The sequence below is a fragment of the Squalius cephalus genome, assembly GCF_949319135.1.
Source record: "Squalius cephalus genome assembly, chromosome: 12".
In the NCBI taxonomy this organism is placed as follows: domain Eukaryota; kingdom Metazoa; phylum Chordata; class Actinopteri; order Cypriniformes; family Leuciscidae; genus Squalius; species Squalius cephalus.
The window spans coordinates 36,273,822-36,297,574 of NC_137133.1; the positions used below are offsets into that span (position 1 = coordinate 36,273,822).

The window sequence follows — 23,753 nt, forward strand, 5'->3', positions numbered from 1 at the left end:
TCTTAAGCACCTTATCCTTTAGATTTAATGGCTGTGACTTTGGTCTGGGCTCCGGGTTTCAGCTCGGCTTCAGTTCGACAGCAGGAAGTTGCTGCCTTTACCGTTTCCTTTTGTGATATCAGAGACCAGGGAGTGCAGCCGCTCCGATAAAGCCACCTTTAAGAAAATGTTTCAGTCTGTAAATGTCTTATACATTTGCAGTTGCTAATTAATTAGCAAATTGCTAGCATGTTTCTAGCATGAATTAACACATTGCTACCATGTTTTAACACGATTTAGCTTGTTGCTAACATATTTCTAACATGAATTAACACATTGCTAACATGTTTTACCATGTTGCTAGCATGTTTCTAACATGAATTAGCACATTGCTAACATGTTTTAACACATGGCTAACATGTTTTAGTATATTGTCCTAGGCTAGTTGTTACCGTGAACTCACGGTGTAATTGTGCGGCTCTTGTAGTCAGGTCAAAACATTTATACAACAACTCTTATAGAGTGTCTATAACGAACTAGCCAAGGACAATATACAAAAACATGTTAGCAAATGTGTTAATTCATGTTAGAAACATGCTATCAATATGTTAAACAATGCTAGCAAAATGGTAAAACATGTTAGCAATGTGTTAATTCATGTTAGAAATATGCTAGCAACAAGCTAAATCATGTTAAAACATGGTAGCAATGTGTTAATTCATGCTAGAAACATGCTAGCAATTTGCTAATTAATGCTAGCAACTGGTTAATTCATGCTAGAAACATGTTAGCAATATGCGAATTGATGCTAGAAACACAGCTAAAACATGGTATGTGCTAATTGATGCTAGAAACATGTTATCAATGTGTTAATTGATGGTAACAGCGTGTTAAATCATGCTAGCAACTCACGGTGTAATTGTGCGGCTCTTGTAATCAGGTCAACTTTTATACAACTCTTATAGAGTATTTAAGCTGTCTATCACGAGCAAAGCTTAACAACTAGCCTAGGACAACATACTAAAACATGTTAGCCATGTGTTAAAACACGTTAGCAACATGTTAATGCTAGCAATATATTAAAACATGTTAGAATTGTGCTAATTCATGTTAGAAAAATGCTAGCAACATGTTAAACAATGCAAACAAAATCTTAAAACATGTTAGCAATGTGTTAATTCATATTAGAAATATGCTAGTAACATGCTAAATCATGTTAAAACATGGTGGCAGTGTTATAATTCATGCCAGAAACATGCTAGTAATTTGCTAATTCATGCTAGCAACGTGTTAATTCATGATAGAAACATGTTAGCAATTTTGGTAATTGGTGCTAACAACATGCTAAAACATGTTAGCAATGTGTTAATTCATGATAGATAAATGTTAAAACATGGTATGTGCTAATTGATGCTAGAAACATGTTAGCAATGTATTAATTTGTTAACAGTATGTTCAATAATGGTAGCAACCTATTTAAACATGCTAGCTTTGTGCTAATTCATGTTAGAAACATGTTAGCAACATTCCAAAACTTGCTAACAAAGTGTAAAATCACGTTAGCAATGTCTTATACATTTGCAGTTGCTATATTTATTACAGTGAACTCACGGTGTAATTGTGCGGCTCTTGTAGTCTTCTGTGGTGAGGATGCAGCGTTTGAAGAGAAATCTGTGCGCGCTCACGACTCTCTGACGCGCTGTTGAGGGGGAATGTGATCTGTGCACACAAACACACATCTGAATTAGCTTCTGTACAAAAAAACAACAACTTTGAAGAGCCTATGAAATCAGCATTGGCGTTTACATCTGTAGATTTGAGCTCATTATGCTAGCTTGAGAAAGCCAACATACTGAAAGGCTATTTAAACTACTTCTTCTGAGACTAACATTTCTGACTCTAAATGTCCATTCACACCAAGAACGATAATTATAAACACAACTATCATTGAGGGGGGTCAAAACTTTTATACAACAACTCTTATAGAGTATTTAAGCTGTCTATCACTAGCAAAGCTTAACAACTAGCCTAGGACAACATGCTAAAACATGTTAGCCATGTGTTAGAAAAATGCTAGCAACAGGTTAATTAATGTTAGCAAAATGCTAAAACATGTGTTAATTCATGATAGATGTATGTTAGCAACATGCTAAATCATAGTAGCAATATGCTATTTGATGCTAGAAAAATGTTAAATCATGGTATATGTTAATTGATGCTAGAAGCATGCTAGCAATGTGTTAATTTATGCTAACAGTGTGTTAAATAATGCTAGCAACATGTTAAAACATGCTAGCTTTGTGCTAATTCATGTTAGGAACGCGCTAGTAACATGTTAAATTTGCTAACAATGTGATAAAACATGCTAACATCATGTTAAAACATCTATCTATCTATCTATCTATCTATCTATCTATCTATCTGTTTTCTGATATACTGTATTGTAGATTTTAAAACTTCTTCAAACTTTCTAATCAGGGTTTCTCAAACCAACATCAAAGTTTGTCTTGACAAGGTTTTTTTAATCTAGTTGTGTGCTGATGTTCTCCTAAAAGTTCACAAAATAAACATCCATTTAAATGTATGCCTACTGTATTTCTCTTCTACTTAAACATCCATCAATATTTAAAGTGTCCCTATATACGCTTTTTTGTCCATGTTCATCTTTAAAAAAGGCAGTTCTTCTCTATATCAGTGTCAGTGTTTCTGAAACGCCTCCATTGTAGTCTTGAGTTTCTCCCGGGAACGAACACGCCACAATATTCCTCATTATAATAATTAATGCGCAGAATAAAGGGGCGGGGCCTGGTTGAGTTAGTTAGTAGTGTGTTAAACTGGCGGTTATGGAAAGGGGCGGGACATTTCCCAAACACACTCGAAGCGCTCGACCAATCACAACACACCGACCCAGCCAACCAATCAGAGCACAGTGTGCTTTTCAGAAGGAGGGGCTTCATAGAGACAGGAACTAAACTCTATAGTTCTTCTTTGAATGAAACACTGACCTGCCCACGGGAGAAGACATCCAAGCGTAGACTGGCTACATGAGCAGGAGTGATGGACTGAACGGTTTTGTCCAGTCCTAGAGGAAAGCAGTTCAGTGAGACGCCTGCTTTAGGAGCCGGTTCTTCTGACAGACACACCAGATCCATCAGCGGATGAGCTGCGAAACAGAGACTCAGTTCAGGCAAATGTGGAGCTGGTTAAACGTCCAGCTAATTTTTGCACGTAAAATTTTTATTAAATTAATAATAGTTTTGGAAAATCAGTTAAAAATGAATAAGACTGCAGTCACATATACATATATATATACATATATATATATTAGGGCTGTCAAAAGATTAATCGCGATTAATCGCATCCAAAATAAAAGTTTGTGTTTACATAATATATGTGTGTGTACTGTGTATAATTATTTTGTATATATAAATACACACACATGCATGTATATATTTAAGAAATATTTGCATACATATACTGTATATATATTTATATAGTTTATATTATATATAAATATAATTTTTTATATATATAAATAACACATTTTTCTTAAATATATACATGTAAATATACATTAAATATATATATATAAACATACACACACACAGCCGTTCAAAAGTTTGGGATCGGTAAGATTTTTAATGTTTTAAAAGAAGTCTCTTCTGCTCACCAAGGCTGCATTTATTCTATTAAAAATACCAAACAAAAAATCTGTAATATTGTGAAATATTATTACAATTTAAAACGTGTTTTCTATGTGAATATATGTTCAAATGTAATTTATTTCTGCAATTAAAGCTGAATTTTCAGCATCATTACTCCAGTCTAGACAGTAGAATAAAAAGTTATATTATATTTATTTGAAATATAATCTTTTATATAATGTAACTTTTGATCAATTTAATGCATCCATGCTGGAAAAAAAATTCTATCTGACCCCAAACTTTTGAACTCATAAATGTTTCTTGATCATCAAATCCTCATATTAGAGTGATTTCTGAAGGATCATGTGACACTGAAGACTGGAGTAATGATGATAAATTCAGCTTTGATCACAGGAATAAATTACACTTTACTATATATTCACATAGAAAACAGATGATTTACACTGGAATATTTTATCACAAATTTTACTGTATTTTGATCAAATAAATGCAGCCTTGATGAGCTTCTTTTAAAAACATTAAAAACGTACCGATCCCAAACGTTTGAGCGGCAGTGTTATATATAGACACCAGATAAACACTGACCGTCTGTGTCCAGAAGCCTATAGACAGATTTCCGTCCGGGCAATGTGCTTTTCTCTAGATCTTCACTGAACTTCATTCTGGGACGACCTCTGACCTCTATCAGCTAAAGTGAGAGGGAACCACAGCGTGAGTAATAAAGCCATGAACATGTGTTAATAAAGCACTTTGTGTCAAGTCAGCTTTATTTATATAGCGCTTTTTACAACGCAGAGTGTTTCAAAGCAGCTTTACAGAGATAACAGGAAAATAATGCAACAAAGTTTGTTTCCAGAAGAAAATAGCGTCACAGTCCAGCTTAAGTGAGTCAGTTATTAGTTATTAATTTAGTTCATTTATATATACAGTACTATGCAAAAGTCTTAGGCATGTTAATACCCACCCCCACCCCCACCCCCCCCCAACCCCCCAACCCAAAAAATGGTTGTAAGTCAGTTATTTCTATCTTTTGCTGTAGTGTGTCAGTAGGAAATATCAGTTTACATTTCCAAACATTCTTTTTGCCATTAATTGTAATAATCCAGTGAGATTTGTGTATGCACAAGGAGTCTGACAACAGCCGGTGTGATCTGATCTCACCATCATCGAGTCCGTCTGTGATTACATGAAGAAACAGAAGAAACTGAGACAGACTAAATCCAGAAGAACTGTGGGAACGTCTCCGAGACGCTTGAGGAAACCTTCCTGCAAAGCTACTGTGAAAAGCACTGGCACTTGTGTTAAAATGCTGTAAAGTGAGAATGCTTTCAAAAATAAAATCACAAATTGAATTTATTTATGATTTAACTTCTATAAACTAATTCAAATCAATATTTGGTGTAACGACCCTTCGCGTTTAAAACGGCTTTAGTCCAGGTACACTTGCACATAGTTCTTCAGGGAGCTTTGCAGGAAGGTTTCTTCAAGCGTCTCGGAGACGTTCCCGCAGTTCTTCTGGATTTAGTCTGTCTCAGTTTCTTCTGTTTCTTCATGTAATCACAGACGGACTCGATGATGGTGAGATCAGATCAGACCGGCTGTTGTCAGACTCCTTGTGCATACACAAATCTCACTGGATTATTACAATTAATGGCAAAAAGAATGTTTGGAAATGTAAACTGATATTTCCTACTGACACACTACAGCAAAAGATAAAGAAAAGGGGGGGGGGGGGGGGGGGGGGGGTTAACATGCCTAAGACTTTTGCACAATACTGTATATAGAGCCACTCTGGAGAAAAGCGTGATGTCATCGTCCAGCTCAGTTCAGTTCTCATATAATGGTGTCAATGCAGGAGATCAATAATATTGTTGAATATTCGACAGTGGCAAGGAACTAAAACTCTATCATGTGACAGAACGGAGAAAAAAACAACAACCTTGTGTGAGTTTTGCTAGAGCTTTTGGTACCTTATAAACACACCCCAGAGAAGGCTGACGTGTGCATGTGACCAGATGAGTCCCGACACCGACCACATCGATCTCATTATCCTGACAGACAGAGAGACAGAGAGAGAGACAGAGAGAGAGACAGACAGGTAATGTACGTCTTCACTGCACATGAACGCTGCCGTCTTTACGAAAGCTCTTACCTTCTTGTTGAGTTCAGAGAGACTCTGTTCAGAAACACTGTTTGTGCCGACGATGAGGAGAGACTCAAACTGAGGGACTGAGAACCTACACACACACACACATCTGTGTATTATTGAAGTATCTTCGCTTTGCTATTATAGTGTCTGTTTAAAGTCCCCCTGTGGTGTAAATCCAGCTTTTAATGTTGTTTATGTGTCTATGTGGTGTTTTTAATCTGCTTTAAGACGAACATGTGTAAATTCATAAGTCGACAGCATTGCTGAGTATTTCCTCCTTAAAACTGCAGTGAACCAAAGACAGTCTCAAAAACACGCTTTGAAATCGCTGGTGTTTCTGACCTCACAAACTACCTTGTAACCAATCAGATCAACCAGTGGATCTCTGAGCTGAGTGAGTGAGTGGAGGCGGGGCTCATTTGCATATTCATATAACTGCGTATACTAAATGAGGCAAGGGTGTCGAGTTACATTCAAGATATTTTAAGGCATGAAGAATTTTTTTATCTAGAAAAAAACTTTAAAATATGTCATTTTGGTGATCACAGATGAGTTTTAAGGGATAAAATTATTGACTACAGGGGGACTTAAATAATTTACATTATTTTTATATTTTCTGTTTCATTTTAATTTTAGTTAAAGATTTTGTAATTTTATTGTGTGTTTTTGTCATTTTTATTAGTTTTTAAAATATATATATGTTTTTATTAAGTTTCAGTTTATTTAGATTTAGTTATTTTAATACGTCAACTTAAACTAAACGAAAAAGAGAAACAACGCCTTGTTAACTAGCTAAAATAATTTGTTTAGTTTTTGTTTTATTTTATAATATTTAAGTTAATGTTTATTTTAAGTAATTTTTAAGGATTTTAGTTAAACTTGGTTAAAAATAAAGATATAAAAAAAAATTTGTCATTTAAATTAAGCTGAAATACAATAACATGAATATTAGATGTAAAACTTAAACTTAAAATGTAAGCGAATTGTCCGGCAGCTAGCAGAAATAAAACTGAAGTTTAGGTTATTATTTTATTTGTTTTCAGTTAATTACAAGTAATTACGTTTTTTTTTTTGTTAACTGAAAGCAACTAAAATCGAAAATGAGGAATAATGCCTTGATAACTAGCTGAAATAAAATAAGTTCAGGTTTTTTTAAATTGTATTTTACTTCAGTTAATATCAATTTTAAGTAATGTCATTTTTATGGTTTTAGTTTTTGTTTTAGTTAACAATTATCTAATTAAACTGATTATCTAATTAAACTGAAATAAAATAAATATTTAGATGTAAAACTTAAACTTAAAACTCAAAAGTATGCACTTTTTCTTCACAAAAAGATTACATACTTTTAGGGCGTAGTAAAAGTAGGCAAATTGAGAAGCAGCAATATTGTCCAATAATTATATATTTTTTTTAAAGTAAATGTCTCACTGTTTGCTGCATTCTTTGAAGACTCGGCGCACTTCCAGCGACTGCCTGCAGAGGTCGCCACTGTCCAGCCGGACGCCCAGGGGCCGATACTGCAGCTCATCCAGACCCAACGCCACAGCACAGAAGCACAGCAGACCACTACTGCACACACACACACACACACACACACACAGCCAGATAAAACATCAACATACACAATCATCACGAGCCTCTGGGAATGTCTCACCAGCTGCAGTTTTGGGTAAGTTACTCTAAAAAAGTTATTAAGTACTAGTTACTCATTACCACTTCAACAGTGTAATTTAGATAACTGTACTAATTACTCTCTCTAAAAAATATTTAATAACTTATTACATACTGAATACTTTCTAAATCCCATATCAACCTCAACCAGCTGAATAATACAAGGATAGATTAAACTGTTTTAATTCTTGGAAATAAATACTATAAAATTGCATGAATTATGCTTAAACTGACCAAACAAGTTAAAGGGAGAAGGTTACATAATAAACATACTTTTTAACATCAGACAATACATTTTGATGTTAAACCCTCTATTGTTTTATATAGAATTGTTCTAGTTTATACCAGTGGTTCCACTGCTCTGCTTATTTAACACTATATTTACACCTTATTTAATCCCTCATTTGTACGCGTGAAGAGATTTAGCCACCTCATAAAAAGCATATACGAATTGCCATGAGATTGGATTGGCCTATACACAGTATTTAGAAGTAGTATCAGAAGTAAATGTAATTAAATTACAGAAAAATTAACCCCTTAACTGTCACCCCCATTTTTTTCGCATAGAAATTTGGAATATAGACATATGGTTGGTCTTGTTTTAAAGAAGACATTTGCCAGATTATTGTAGAAGTGAAATAAATTATGAAAGTGAAACAGACAAAAAGTTATAAAAGTTTGAGTTTATGAAAATGTACAATGTAAAAATTAGTGGTGGGCATAGATTATTTTTTTTAATCTAGATTAATCTCACTGTAATCTTGGAATTGATCTAGATTAAAATGGCTCATTTGAATTCTGCCGAAGGCATTCAGAATATGTGTGTGCTACCCAAATAATGACTAAAGGGTACGTGTTTCTTAAATACAAAGTGACATTTAAAAGAACTTGTGAAGAAATGCCAGATATTTTTTTTATTTTTATTAAAACTAACATAATAAAGCTCCTTGGAAAAAATGAAATGTAGCCTAATATTGTAGTAGTTATAAACAAAGGTCTATTTTTTAGTTCAGATTAACATTTGAGGGCAGCAATTTTATTCATGTCAAAATAAAACCAACGTAATGTTACTTGAAGGCATTAAAGCCTACTATTCCTGCCAAACTTCCATGGTTGCAGTTAGTTTTACTACAGTAAATCCATAGTAAATGTTGCAGATCTGTGGACACTGGATTGTTCATTCATGGCACAATGTTTGATCCGTTAATAACGGAGAAATGTGAATGTTTCTCACTAGATCTCGCAGCGATGTTATTACTTAAGTAGCGAATTCAAATGATTTATTTACTGGATCTCTTGATCAAGATCGGCTCGCGCTGCACTGGTCCAAACTGATAAACAACGGTCCGTCAACCACACAATAACGAGTAGCTCAGTTTCGTTCCGCTTGCATTACGTTTGCCATTTGATGTCGGACAATGTTGTGGACCCCCCTACATTTGAAATAACGAAATTTTGGTCGGCAGGAAAAATGGTCCAACGAACCGTTCGGTTTGAAAATGCGTACCGAACACCGAACCGAATCCGCTCTAAAATATCAAGGTGAAAGTCATCATAGCTTGCTTAGTATAGAGCCAGCTCCCAACCCAACTTTGAGAATAGATTAACGGCGATATTTTTTTTATCGCCCGATAAGAGTCTCGCGTTAACGCAGCACGTTAACGCCGATAACGGCCCACCACCAGTAAAAATATAATTATTTATATTTTATATAAAATATATATATTACAAAATATATTTTACTCTAAAACTGCAAGAAAAGGAAAGCCAAAAATCTAAACAAGTTGTGTTCCACATTTTAGGTTGATATCTCAAAAAATGAGCTTTCAGTGAGATTTTATTTGGGCGCAGTACCAAACTTTTTCACTAGATGGACAGCCAGCTTCCTTACTGACCATATAAGGGCGCCTCCATTTTCATATAAGTTTTGAGTGATCTGAACTGTATTTCCATAATTTCCATAATGAACTGTATTTCCATAATTTCATACAATTTATTTATAATGTATACATCCTATTCAGAAATAGTATGGGTGGTTTGGCAGTATTTGATTTGATTTCAACCTCTAATAAACACATAAAAAGACCACATATGTGCGTTATAGCTCGCTGCCGCATCACAAATCGAGAAACCATAATATTTTTCTAAATATTGAAAACATTTTCAGACCTTTTTTTCTCATGAAATTGAATTGGTGTTATCTTTTGAACTATTGGCATGAAAACAAACTGAGGTTTCTACCAATCTTTCATGATTTTTCATGTTTATTTCTATTTCAAAATAAAGGCCTAATGAATATGAAATATTCTTGTTGGAAATTGATAAATTACTACTGCTCTGTCATTTATTTTAAAAAACAGCCACCAAATATGAAAACTAGAGATTGTAAGCTTTCAAATGATATATAGTTTGTCAATATTACTTTAGGTTTTTACTAAGATATTATTGTTCTAAATATATATGGGCAAGAGTAATCCTTTACTTTAGTTTTTCGTGGAGAAAAGTAATTAAATTACAGTAACTAATTACTTAGTAAAAAATGCATTTCCTTTTCCTTTAATCCTCCCTTGTCTGGCTTATGCTACTCTGAGCAATGCCTGAACTTTGTATTTTGAGCTCTTCTTGCGTTGTTTTTGCTTCTTCACGATGACTCGCTTGCTTTAGTCCTAATTTGTAAGTCGCTTTGGACAAATGTGTCTGCTAAATGTGAATGTGAATAAGTTCAAACCAACACTGACCAGCTGACACTGTAGCTGTCGATCACAGGGAGGAAGTTCTGAGGATAAGCGATGGCGTAAGAAAGGAAGGCCGCCAGTTCGCCCTCTCGAATGAGGTTCGGTTTTGAGCCCAAGAGCTGGCAGACGCGACCCAGCCAACCCTTCACCAGACAGATGAAGTCGATCGGGCCGTCGCCACCGCAGGGAACCAGAGTCTGACGTCACACATGCAGATATAACATATATACGCTTTCTTTTTTTAAAGGAATCAATACTTTTATTCAGCAAGGATGCATTAAATGAATCAAAATTGATACTTAAAGACATGCATCAATGTATCATGTTTAAAAAAAAATCAGAGAATCCTGAGAAATAAAATATATCACAGTTTCCACAGAAATCTGAACTGTTTTCAACATTGATAATAATCATAAATGTTTCTCGAGCAGCAAATCATCATATTAGAGTGATTTCTGAAGGATCATGTGACACTGAAGACTGGAGTAATGATGATGAAAATTCAGCTTTGATCACAGGAATAAATTACACTTTATATATTCACGTAAAAAACAGTTATTTTAAATTGTAATAATATTTTTACAATTTTTACAGTGTGTTTTTATCAAATAAATGCAGCCTTTTTGAGCAGAAGAGAAAACAGTCAAATTCTTTTTTAAATTATATATATATATATATACACACTCACCTAAAGGATTATTAGGAACACCTGTTCAATTTCTCATTAATGCAATTATCTAATCAACCAATCACATGGCAGTTGCTTCAATGCATTTAGGGGTGTGGTCCTGGTCAAGACAATCTCCTGAACTCCAAACTGAATGTCAGAATGGGAAAGAAAGGTGATTTAAGCAATTTTGAGCGTGGCATGGTTATTGGTGCCAGACGGGCCAGTCTGAGTATTTCACAATCTGCTCAGTTACTGGGATTTTCACGCACAACCATTTCTAGGGTTTACAAAGAATGGTGTGAAAAGGGAAAAACATCCAGTATGCGGCAGTCCTGTGGGCGAAAATGCCTTGTTGATGCTAGAGGTCAGAGGAGAATGGGCCGACTGATTCAAGCTGATAGAAGAGCAACTTTGACTGAAATAACCACTCGTTACAACCGAGGTATGCAGGAAAGCATTTGTGAAGCCACAACACGCACAACCTTGAGGCGGATGGGCTACAACAGCAGAAGACCCCACCGGGTACCACTCATCTCCACTACAAATAGGAAAAAGAGGCTACAATTTGCACGAGCTCACCAAAATTGGACAGTTGAAGACTGGAAAATGTTGCCTGGTCTGATGAGTCTCGATTTCTGTTGGAAATTTCAGTCAGAATTTGGCGTAAACAGAATGAGAACATGGATCCATCATGCCTTGTTACCACTGTGCAGGCTGGTGGTGGTGGTGTAATGGTGTGGGGGATGTTTTCTTGGCACACTTTAGGCCCCTTAGTGCCAATTGGGCATCGTTTAAATGCCACGGCCTACCTGAGCATTGTTTCTGACCATGTCCATCCCTTTATGACCACCATGTACCCATCCTCTGATGGCTACTTCCAGCAGGATAATGCACCATGTCACAAAGCTCGATTCATTTCAAACTGGTTTCTTGAACATGACAATGAGTTCACTGTACTAAAATGGCCCCCACAGTCACCAGATCTCAACCCAATAGAGCATCTTTGGGATGTGGTGGAACGGGAGCTTCGTGCCCTGGATGTGCATCCCACAAATCTCCATCAACTGCAAGATGCTATCCTATCAATATGGGCCAACATTTCTAAAGAATGCTTTCAGCACCTTGTTGAATCAATGCCACGTAGAATTAAGGCAGTTCTGAAGGCGAAAGGGGGTCAAACACAGTATTAGTATGGTGTTCCTAATAATCCTTTAGGTGAGTGTGTATATATATATATATATATGTATGTGTGTGTGTGTGTGTGTGTGTATATATAGGGATATGTATATGTATATGTGCATATGTATATATATATGATCCTTCAGAAATCATTCTAATATGATGATTTGATGATCAAGAAACATATATACACATAAATATATGCAATGCATTCATAGTCAACAGTCAAAAAATGTTCCGACCCCAAAAACTTTTGAACGGTAGTGTGTGTATACAGAAATATGAAGTCACTGAACAGTGAATTGTTGAGCCCACCTGTGGCCACACCTCCTCCAGGGAGGAGAAGGAAGTGACGTAAGAGTGTGCCATGGTTCCCGCCACAGGAATGCCAAACATGCGCCCAGCAAGAGCATTACTTGTCAAATCAAAACCTGCAAAATCAAACAGGAATGGCAGTAGCAGTTCAGATGATGTTGAAGATTATAAGAGTATCGTACACACAGTCCACGAGGACTGCAATCCAGAGTGTGTCTGATTCACTTCTGCATATTACTGTAAATGTTGGTTCTTTGCTGGAAACGTGTGTACGATAAGGTTCATTAGTTAATTACCTTAGTTAACCTGAACATTACTTCTTCAGCATTTATTAATCTTAGTTAATATTAATTCCAACATTTACTAATACGTTATTAAAATCAAAGGTTGTATTTGTTAACATGTTAATGCACTGTGAACTAACATAAACAAACAATGAACAGCTGTGTTTTTACTAACTAACATTAACAAAGATTAATAAATACTGTAACAAATGTGTTGCTTATTTTTAGTTCATGTTAGTTCAGACATTAACTAATGAACCTTACTGTTAAGTGTTACCAATAAAACAATAGTCAAATACCTCAAGTTTGCAGCGCTACTCAAATCTTGTCAGTAGTTAAGCACAGTAATTTAATTCATAATTAATAGTGTGGACTGTCTCTCTGTAGAACTATGAGCTTGAATTAGCATCTTATGGTGCTGGACTGGAAACTTTGCTCAACATCCCCATCAAGTGGACTGTGCTTCAGTCCCCATCTTCCTTTATTTCAGAAGAGGTACACCTACAAACACACACTTTCCCAGCCAACACAAACATTCATTTTTCTTGGTTATTTCGGTCTGTGCATCACTTACCACCAATGTAAGAGTATCGGGAGGCGGTCAGGCCCCCGTCGGGCCCCTGAGCTCTTCTGAGTCCCATCTCCATCAATCTCCGTCTGGGACCCGCAGCCAAACGGAAACGAGCAGCATTGCTACACACCAGACTGAGAGGAGAGAGAGTGCAGAAACACACATCCGTTACGCTTTCGGGAAACTCGATTACACTTTACACTCCTAGAGCAACTTAAAAAATAAAATAAATAAAAAAACACCACAAATCCCATTTCTTAGAGTGAGAACTCTTAAAAAATAAAAGCATTGTAGTAAAACAGTTTCAGTTATTATCTATAAGGATAAATAATCTCACTCTACACAAACTGTGTGATAATGACTGCTGTCGTCAAGTTCAATAATTCAGCCTTGTTATAGATGGATAAAAGGATGGATAGATAGATAGATAGATAGATAGATAGATAGATAGATAGATAGATAGATAGATAGATAGATAGATAGATAGATAGATAGATAGATAGTTAGATAGATAGATAGACAGTTAGAAAGACAGACAGACAGACAGACAGATAGATAGATAGAGATATATAGATATATATAGGATAGATAGATAGATAGATAGATAGATAGATAGATAGATAGATAGATAGACAGTTAGAAAGACAGACAGACAGACAGACAGACAGATATATAGATAGATATAGATATAGATATAGATGGATAGATAGATAGATAGATAGATAGATAGATAGATAGATAGATAGATAGCTAGATAGATAGATAGATAGATAGATAGATAGATAGATAGACAGATAGATAGATAGATAGATAGACAGATAGATAGACAGATAGGCTATTGTAGGATTACAAATGTAAGAATATGTTTAAGATCTGCTGATCCTACTTCCTTACATAACGTCACATGAAAAACTAAGGTGAACTACACTATTGGGCATTCAAGGTGAACATGATGGCATCAACTCACTGATTAGATTCAATATAGTTTCAAAATAGTGTCAAACTATGTGTGAATGATTACATAGTCTTAGTTCTTGTGACCATGTGATGTTCTAATCTCCTGGTCTTTGCGTCTGAGTTTCCAACACTATTTTAAAGGCTCCTACTTTTGTTTTGGTTCTCCTAAAACAGGTTTACATGCATCAAAGGTAAAAAAACACTTTAATTTTCTCATATCCACTGCAGCATCAGCTCTTTTCTCACAGGGTCTGAAATGGTTCGTTTGAAGATTCAGTCTCTCTAAGCCCCGCCTCTCCGAGAACTGCTCTGCTCTGATTGGTCAGATGGCACAGTCTGTTGTGATTGGTCAACTGCTTACAGTGCAAGTCGGAAACTAAATACCCATTAACATATCTGAATTTCAGCTCTTTCTCAGCATTTGATACACAGTGATACGAACAGTAAAGATAGCGTCAGTTTTTACTGTATTAGTCTGAGACCTCATCCTTTGGAAGAACATGCATGGATTCGAAGCACAGAAAACAGCATCTTCTCGAAATGTCGGCAACACGACATGTTGCATCTCAGCTACAACTACTGTGTTTGAGGGCGAGGCAAAGTAGGCTAGCATTATGCAAATTTGTTACAAAACTATGTAGATATGTTGCGGAAGTGAAGCTGGAATTGCTGACCATTCTTTCTTTTAGAAGACAATAACTTTCATCATATTAGAATGATTTCTGAAGGATCATGTGACACTGAAGACTGACAGTGCTGAAATGCTTTGATCACAGGAATATTGCACATCTTACAATATATTTATATAGAACACAGCTATTTACATTTTAATTCCATTTTTATTGGTAAAAAAAAACTATTTTCTTAACCCTTCGCGTGTCGGTCAAAATCAAAAACAAAATCACGGATTTTTGTTTATTTCAATTAAATGATTGTACTATATTTTAGTTCAATAATGTTTTTTATTAAATATTTTGTATTTTTAGGGGATTTTATGGTACTAAATTATATTTACGCTGTATTAAAATCCATTTATTCACTTTTTGAGCATAGACCTGAAAATTTAATTTCCAACTTAAACTGTGGTAAATCTTGAATGGTTTAGATTACAGACTGAAGTTTGATCTCTTTTCAAAGACGAAACTTGGGAGATTATTGCTGAAGTGAAAAAAGTTTTAAAAAGTGAGCTTAAAAAAAGTTAGAGAATTTTACGTTTATTGTTATGAAAAATGCACAAAATACGATTTTCAATTTTTATATGAAATATATATATTTTTAAACGTTTTACTCTAAAACGGCAAGAAAATCAAAGCCATAAATCTAAACAAGTTGTGTTACAAATTTGAGGTTGACATTTACACAAAAAATGAGCTTTCAGTCAGAGTGTGTTCGGCCGCAGTACCAAGCGCTTCCACTAGAGGAAATTCGTCTCCCATTCATTTCCAATGTGCTCATTTTTGACTGCAAGGAGCACAAGTGACTATTTTTTTCAGGACCATTTAACTTTTTCGAATCATGTGTTCTTGTGTTCACAAAGCAAGTTGCCAAAACCTTTACCAAGTTTCATTCAATTCCGATGAAGTAAAAAATAAAAAACGTAACATTTTTCAGTCAAAAATGAGCGAACAGCACCAAAGCTTATATACATTTAGTTTGTAGCATTTTCTGAACATTAAGCAACTCTTTTCACTTCACTGAAAAAGCTAAACATTTACTTACCCTAGTCATGCTGCAGGTGAATTTAAACACAAGCACACTGTCATATAAATGTGTGTTTTTTAAAGCACCATTGCATTCAAGAAAATAATGAATCTGAGTCATTTAACAGAATGTTTTTAACTATGTGCTGTTGTATTTACCTGGCGTAGTTAACCAGGCAGAGCAAGCTGGTCTCCAGCAACTGAACCACAGCCAGCGGGCCAGATACTTCCAGCAGAGGAACCTAAAAACACCAATAACAGACAGAACTCAACATGAACTCAACGTCCCCCAGCAGAACACCAGATGAACGAGTCGTTCACGTACGCGGGCGAAGACCACGGATCCCTCAGGCACTGCCGACACACACACTCCCGAACAGTCCAGCTCCTTCAGATAAGTGAAGAAAGCAGCGTCTGTGTCCGCTGGGAGAACGGAGCGCAAATACTCCACATCTGAAACACACAAGATGATGCTTGCTGAGCTTATATGGCATTATGTTTGTGCCTTTAATATTGAACGTAACTTTTCAAGAAACGAATGAAAATATAAATGGACACTGAATAAAATGTCTTTGAAACTGAAAAAAGAAAAAGAAAAAGAAATACATTTTTGACTGATCAGTGAAAGAAAGAGGAGAATACAGTTAGCAAAACATGCAGTGTATTAAAAAAACAGTCAAAAATGTCTCCTGCAATTTATTTTTTCCCGGTTTCAAAGGACATATTGGTTTTAGGACATATGCCTAGCAAATGATGTCTAGTTAGGCAACATAATAAATGTTAAGATGCATGACCAAAAATGCTGTTTAGATAGTAAGTTAGCTAGGTTTTAAGACATGCAAAAAATTATGTAGCATGCTAAGATTTGAGATGCATGCCCAAAAAAATCTGTTTGGGTAGAAAGCTCACTAGGTTTTAAGACACATGCCAAAAATGCTGTCAAGTTATGCAGCATACTAGGTTTTGAACCACATGCAGTATTAGGGAGCACATTATGGCACGCCGTTTTAACTTTTATTAATTTCCAAGATATGAATTCTTGATATCAACAATTCAATTTTCACTAGTTCAAATTATAGTTATTGATATCAGGAATTAGATTTATACTAGTAACAATGGCAATTTTTGGCAATGGCAATTGCTCAACATTTGCTCAACAATTGCCAAAAAAAAAATGGCAATTTTTGATATCAGAAATTAGATTTATACTAGTAACAATGGCAATTCTTGATATCAGAAATTACATTTCCACTAGTTAAAATGCTCATTCTAGATATCAAGAATTGAATTTCAACTAGTAAAAACTATAATTCTTGATATCTGTAATTGTATTTTCACTAGTGAAATGTCACCATAGGCTGCCATTCAAAATCAATTGTTGATATCAAGAATTGATTTCTTACTAGTTGAAATTCCAGTTTCACATATCAAAAAATACAATTCTTACTAGTAAAAACCTCTATTTTTGATATCAAGAATTAAAGTGTCACTAGTTGAAATGTCTATTCTTGATATCAACAATTGAATTGCTACTAGTAACAATGTTCATTTTTGATATCAATAATTCCATTTGCACTAGGATTTAAGACACACTAGGTTTTAAGACAACTAGGGAGCTCACTGGATTCATGACATGCTGTTTAGTTAGGCAGCATACTAGGTTTTTAAGATGCATTATATACTCGGTGCACTAGGTTTTAAGACACATTCCAAACATGCTGTCAAGTTATGCAGCATACTAGGTTTTAGGTATTAGGGAGCACATTAGACATGCCCAAAAAAATGATGTGTACTAGTTTTTGAGACGCTTTCTAAAAGTCAAAGACACAAGTACGTGTGTATGCGGTACACATGCTCACCGTCATCTGAGAAAGTGAAGTTTTGTAGGAACAGCAAACAGTCGCTCAGACCCGCGAAGAGTGAAAACCCTCCGCCGAACGGGTTATCCCGGAAGAACAGTTCGAACACGGCCGGCTCGTTGTGTCTGCGCGCGCGCCAGTACGCGTACGCCATGGTAAACTGGTACAGATCCGTGAGTAACGGAGGAACCCGCCGGTGAATCACGGACTGCTCATTCCCCTCACGTGTGGCCATGTTTCAGTTCAGTTTATCTGCTTGTTTTTGTTGTTGTTGTGCGACATGCAGTTTTAGTGTTTCCCGTCTTTGCTTTAGTATCTCCCGTCTCCCACCATATGCTCACGTGTGACCGGTTGACCCTTTACACGGTTAACATGATTCCTCTTGCTAGTGTTCAGTCTCCGCCCAACTACTCTCATGTGTTCTCCAATCTGTGTTTGTAAACTGGCTTGAGAGGTTGCAACACTTTGGCTCTGTCCCAAATGGCACCCTATAAGCACTCGCGGTTTTCCCTCGAGTTTTCTTGTGATGTAACGCCGTCGCCGCTTTGACTGAAGTCTGTGAACATCGAGGGCGCGTGACTGTTTCGTGTTCCCTTCTTGACAAATGACAAATGGGACACCCTCCGGTCTCATGGACTTAATGGACACGCGCGAGACCGAAAGTGCATTTTGAAGTGTGCCATTTGGGACAGGGCCAAACACACTGCATGACCCTGCTGATGATATCAAGACACTTAACAGCTCCTGAATCAGATTGTAAACCACGAAGGTTTATTTGGATGTTAGGAAGATGGTACATTGCCAATATATACATCTATAAATACTCAGCAATTATGTTTTTTTATGAATTTACACATGGTTTGTCTTAACGCATATTAAAACCACCTATAAACAACATTGAAAGCGTGATTTTCACCACAGGGGGACTTTACAATGAATGTGATAGTATTGATGTCTAAAGGAACAGTTTAGTGTTTTTTATTTTATTTCTTTGTTTATTGTTTGAGGTGATCAGCAGCTCATACTCATTCTGCTCTGTTTGTGCTGTACGGGAAAAGAAAATCATATGAGTTTGCAGTGTTGGGGGAAACTCATTACAGGTAACTTGAGTTATGTAATCAGATTTTTTCAAGTAACTAGTAAAGTAACGCATTACTTTTTCAATTTACAACAAAATATCTGAGTTACTTTTTCACATTTATTGACTGACAGCTCTCCTGTCCCCATGTTGAGATAAATAAAGTGAGGTGTTGTTGTGTGTGTGTGTGTGTAAACATGATGGTTATTGTAGTTCTAGACTAAATGTGAACATGCATTTGCTCATCTAACTTGCTCGAAAACATTCAGTATTCCTCAAAATGAATAAAAACAGTAAAATGCAATCTCAGAATTTTAGGCAAATCTTTTATAACTATATTAAATTACACAAATATACTTGATGTATTTATTCTCACTTTATTAACCAATGTCTTTGCTGCTGACCTTCAATGATCTAATTCAACCATACTAATGAGCAAATTTTACTTTAGATTAGATTTAGAAATAAGAGTGTTGAACTTCTCCTGTCTCCTATTGTTCTCTAATCCAGAATGGCTGAAAGGTTTGTGTGAGCGGCGCCCTCTACTGTACAGGAGTAAACATGCATTTACATCAGCCTGAGGATTATTCACTTCACTTTTGGGGTGAAAGGGCCTTTACATTAGCCAAAAATATAACTTTTTTTTTGTTGTTATTAAAAAACAAACAAGCAAGCCCAGCCCAGGTGAGAAAAAGTAACGCAAAAGTAATGTAACGCATCACTTTTCATAAAAAGTAACTACGTAACGCAATATTGTGATGCATTACTTTTAAAAGTAACTTTTCCCCAACACCGTGAGTTTGAGATAAAATGAGGGTGAGTAACAAACAAACATTAAGAAATCAGACCTGCCATTAGACACAATATATACATTTATTTCAGAACTTACAGCTGGATTTTAATGGTCACAATGTACTAGGTAGAATCATGTTGAATCATTTTGAGCATGAAAATGTGTCGCCAACTCATGCGTTAGTGTGTGTCGACGCCCCGCCCACATGAAATGAGTGGGTTGTCCTGAACTCTCCTGACCCGCGGGGAACTCGAAGTGTGCACTCAGATCAATGGCCAACGCAGACCGTACCAACCCCACCCCTCCCCCCCGCTCAGGTCCGGGATGGTACAGTCTGCCGCTCACCGGCTGCATGAAAAGAGACTCCGGTTGGAACGGAACGGTCAGTTTAGCTCCGCCTCCACAGTATGACAGACGGTCCTCAAGCCCCGCCTCCGATAACAGGTGCGTGAAAACGATGGGCTGATCATCGCAGCGCACGAAGTTTCGTTCTCGTCCGCAGAGCGAGAGGAAGGGGAAGTCCTGTTGGTAACGGCCACTCTCGTTCAGTTTCAGACGATTGAAGAAGAAAACTAAGAAGCGCTGGTCTAATAGAGATGGAGCAGAGAGAAAGAGTTGTAAAATCACATTCATTTTCTTCCTCGTAGACTGTTCTGCTAAAAACACGCTAAAATATGCTAATTCATGCTAGCAATCTGTTAAAATATGTTAACCACATGCTAATCATGCTAGCAACATGTTAAAAAATGCTAGGAATGTGTTACTTAATGCTAGCAGCAGGCTAGCGACATGCTAATCAAATGTTAAAATATGTTAGCAATGTGTTAAATCATATCTGCAAAATGTTAATCATGCTAACATGTTACCAACATGAACATACTAACAGCTAGATAAATCATGTTAGTAACACGTTAATTAATGCTAACAATGTGTTAAAACATGTTAATCATGTTAACAACATGCTAAAACATGCTAGGACTGTGTTAATTCATGTTAGCATCAGGTTAACAAAATGCTAATAATGTTAGCAACATGTTAAAACATGCTAGGAACGTGTTAGATCATTTTAGCAAAACATGCTAGCAACATGCTAATCATGCTAACAAAATGTTAAAACATGTAAACAACGTGTTAAATCATATTTGCAAAATGTTAATCAGCAACGAGCTAAATCATGTTAGCAACATGCTAATTCATGCTAACAATGTGTTAAAACATGTTAAATCATGCTAAAACATGCTAACAAATTAGGTAAATCATGCTAGCAACATGTTAATCATCCTAGCAACATGCTAGTAACGTGTTAATTCATGTTAGCAAAACATGCTAGCAACATGCCAATCATGCTAACAAAATGGTAAAACATATAACATGTTAAATCATATTAGCAACATGTTAACAACAAACATTTATTTTGCAACATAAACATGTTGGATGTTAAATCAGGATGCTAAATCATGTTAGCAACATGCTAATCACGTTAAAACATGTTAGCAAAATGATAACTCATGCTAACAACGCAATAATTGAAGGACACATTCGCATGTTCACGGTTCTCCAATTATTATGTTTTCAGTTTTATTTGGGTTAAATTTTGAATATGGTTACCATACAGTACTGAGGTATTATCATATCACTGTACCATGTTACGCCACAGTAAGAGCAATTTTAAGTACAGGAAAGTAAAAGAGGATTAACTCTATTGTGCTGTAAGTCAGTCACTGTGTAAGAGGTTTATATTAATGTAATACAGACCACAAGACATATGCATATCCCATAAGAAGATTTATGCACACAAGTTTATATTAAAGAGTAACCTCCATTAAGGGTTCACAAATATAGATTTATATTGGCTTTACTGTTGATGCACAAATAGAAATACCTTTGAAACAGGTGACAAAGTTCTTCACCTTGGTGTCATCCAGAAAGAGCTTGACAAGAGAGAAAATAAATCATGATTATGGGACTGACATCAATGTCAGCAGTAATAATAGCCTATATAATAATCTCATTATACCTGTCCTTGATGATCGATATAGTAGAAATACTCTCTGATTCTTGCTTCTGGACTCTGTCCTTGTGTGTATGAGAACAACCTCCTCCATTTACTGCTGAACAGCCTGTTGACAGACCTCATATCTGCTTCATTTACAGTGAAACCCCTGCATTGTTTATGTTTTGGTGAGTTCCAGCTGTTTCTGGTTCCGGCGGAAACAAACGCCACGCACGTCAGTTCCGCCTTTCTGAGATTGAAAACGCCGTTGTTGTAGTTTACACGCGTTAGTGTTTGGATTTACGAGCTCGGCTAAACATCATACGATTTTGCTAGATAAGGAGTCACGTTATTATAATAAAAAAGCATACTGATTGTATTTCAGGTAAACACTAGATGGCGCTGTCTTGTTTTTAATTAGGCAAGGCAAGTTTAATTATCTTATGCACAATGGCATTATTAAGATTTACATTGGCATACTAAACAAAAAGAGAAAGACGTTACTTAATTAAACGAAATTATAAATATCAAAGTTAATGTATTAGTGACATGAAGAAAGTCTTTGGACTAAAAGTTTAAAGTATGAGTTAAGTACGACTTTCCGAACACTGTAAGTAAGTAAAGTTTATTTGTATAGCACCTTTCACAGACAAGGAAGGGTCACAAAGTGCTGCACAGTAATAAAAATAAACAATAAAATAAAATAACAACTGTACAAGTACAAACAACTCCACAACTGTACTACCACAGATTCCATAAAAATTCAATAACAAACAAATCAAACTGTTAGTTAAATGCTTGTCCAAAAAGATGAGTCTTTAAGTGTTTTTTAAAAGATTCCACAGAACTCATAGTTCCAGAGCTTTGAGCCACAACACAAAAAGCACGGTCACCTCTTGTCTTAAAGGAGAACTCCGGTCAATTTTAACATTGAGCTCATTTTTTTGTACATTTGGAGTGCTGTCAATACAGAGAACAACGACAGAAATCGGTGTTGCCTACACCATGTTATCCTCTTTTTAAAATTTGCACCCTGTTGACTTCAATGGGGCAAGTTTTAAACCTGCTTTTAGCCTCTTAACATCCTTGATGTGTCATTACAAGTGCCCAGCCATGTTGAGAGACTCCTTCAGAGTGAACACGGGTGAATCTGACTGCAGTAGATGTGAAAGATATGAATAAAAATTATGTTTATTCAGCCAGCGCACATACCTGTATTTACATCCTGTTTTCGGTCGAAGTCCATAGTAATCGATTGTCGAGTTCACACGCATGATCATAGGTACTAAACCAATGCGCGTGAACTCGACAATCGATTACTATGGACTTCGACCGAAAACAGGATGTAAATACAGGTATGAGCGCTGGCTAAATAAATATCATTTTTATTCATATCTTGCACATCTACTGCAGTCAGATTCACCCGCGTTCACTCTAGGAATCACTCACATGACCTGGGCACTTGTAATGACACATCAAGGATGTTAAGAGGCTAAAAGCAGGTTTAAAACTTGCCCCATTGAAGTCAACAGGGTGCAAATTTTAAAAAGAGGATAACACGGTGTAGGCAACACCGATTTTTGTCGTTGTTCTCTGTATTGACAGCACTCCAAATGTACAAAAAAATGAGCTCAATGTTAAAATTGACCGGAGTTCTCCTTTAAGGCGTGTCCTGAGGACCTCAGAGACCGACATGGAGTATGCATATGTAATAGATCCTGGACGTAAGAGGGTGCTTGACCATGCAAGGCTCTGAAAGTAATGACCAAAATTTTGAAATGTACTCTAAAAGCAACAGGAAGCCATGAAGGGCCTTCAGCACAGGAGTAATGTGTGACCTCCTGCTATAGTCAAAAGCCTAGCAGCTGCATTCTGTACATCTTGCAGTCGATCTATAGAAGATTTATTCAAACAAGTGTACAGCACATTGCAATAGTCCAATCATGTAGAAATAAAGGCATGAATAAGGATCTCCATCTCTTTTTTTTTTTTGAAACCATAGATCTAATCTTAGCAATGTTCCTGAGATGGAAAAAACAGGTGCGAACCACAGACTTAACATGACTGTTAAAACACATCGATCTGTCAAAAACGACACCCAGATTTCTTATGTCACTGCGGTCAGAGGACGATAGACCCCCGAGGGCCAGCC

The 23,753-nt window shown here is 36.2% G+C and overlaps 2 protein-coding genes across 3 annotated transcripts in view; both read right to left on the minus strand.

Annotated features, from left to right (window-relative positions):
* naprt (nicotinate phosphoribosyltransferase) overlaps positions 1–18,146 on the minus strand; it is an 18,267-nt gene extending 121 nt beyond the window's left edge. Inside the window, exons 1-13 of one of the 2 annotated variants that reach the window (XM_079889203.1) lie at positions 17,738–18,146; positions 16,204–16,331; positions 16,038–16,120; positions 13,225–13,355; positions 12,367–12,482; positions 10,206–10,399; positions 7,225–7,365; positions 5,797–5,881; positions 5,615–5,695; positions 4,230–4,332; positions 2,985–3,142; positions 1,591–1,698; positions 1–156 (exon numbers count right to left, since the gene is read on the minus strand). The exon at positions 1–156 is cut by the window's left edge and continues 121 nt beyond it. In XM_079889203.1, the coding sequence (XP_079745329.1) occupies positions 70–156; positions 1,591–1,698; positions 2,985–3,142; positions 4,230–4,332; positions 5,615–5,695; positions 5,797–5,881; positions 7,225–7,365; positions 10,206–10,399; positions 12,367–12,482; positions 13,225–13,355; positions 16,038–16,120; positions 16,204–16,331; positions 17,738–17,972 (1,650 nt within the window). In that variant the 5' untranslated portion in view covers positions 17,973–18,146 and the 3' untranslated portion in view covers positions 1–69. The remainder of the gene's footprint in view (positions 157–1,590; positions 1,699–2,984; positions 3,143–4,229; positions 4,333–5,614; positions 5,696–5,796; positions 5,882–7,224; positions 7,366–10,205; positions 10,400–12,366; positions 12,483–13,224; positions 13,356–16,037; positions 16,121–16,203; positions 16,332–17,737) is intronic. The other variant, XM_079889204.1, reaches the window with a different exon arrangement.
* A 342-nt stretch (positions 18,147–18,488) lies between these two features.
* cUnh8orf82 (chromosome Un C8orf82 homolog) lies at positions 18,489–21,848 on the minus strand. Its single transcript, XM_079889308.1, has 3 exons — positions 21,626–21,848; positions 21,491–21,539; positions 18,489–20,195 (listed from the first exon to the last, which is right to left on the minus strand). Exons 1-3 carry the CDS (start codon positions 21,743–21,745, stop codon positions 19,741–19,743), a joined length of 624 nt encoding a protein of 207 aa, XP_079745434.1. The 5' UTR covers positions 21,746–21,848; the 3' UTR covers positions 18,489–19,740.
* Positions 21,849–23,753: the final 1,905 nt, after the last annotated feature.

What these genes read in the sequence shown, in the direction of transcription:
- cUnh8orf82 (XM_079889308.1), bottom strand. Translation starts at nt 21,745, where the DNA reads ATGAGGTCTGTCAACAGGCTGTTCAGCAGTAAATGGAGGAGGTTGTTC. An exon ending in ATATCGATCATCAAGGACAG is followed by an intron (nt 21,540 to 21,625) that starts GTATAATGAGAT and finishes TCTCTTGTCAAG; the next exon opens with CTCTTTCTGGATGACACCAA. An exon ending in CTTTGTCACCTGTTTCAAAG is followed by an intron (nt 20,196 to 21,490) that starts GTATTTCTATTT and finishes CATCTCTATTAG; the next exon opens with ACCAGCGCTTCTTAGTTTTC.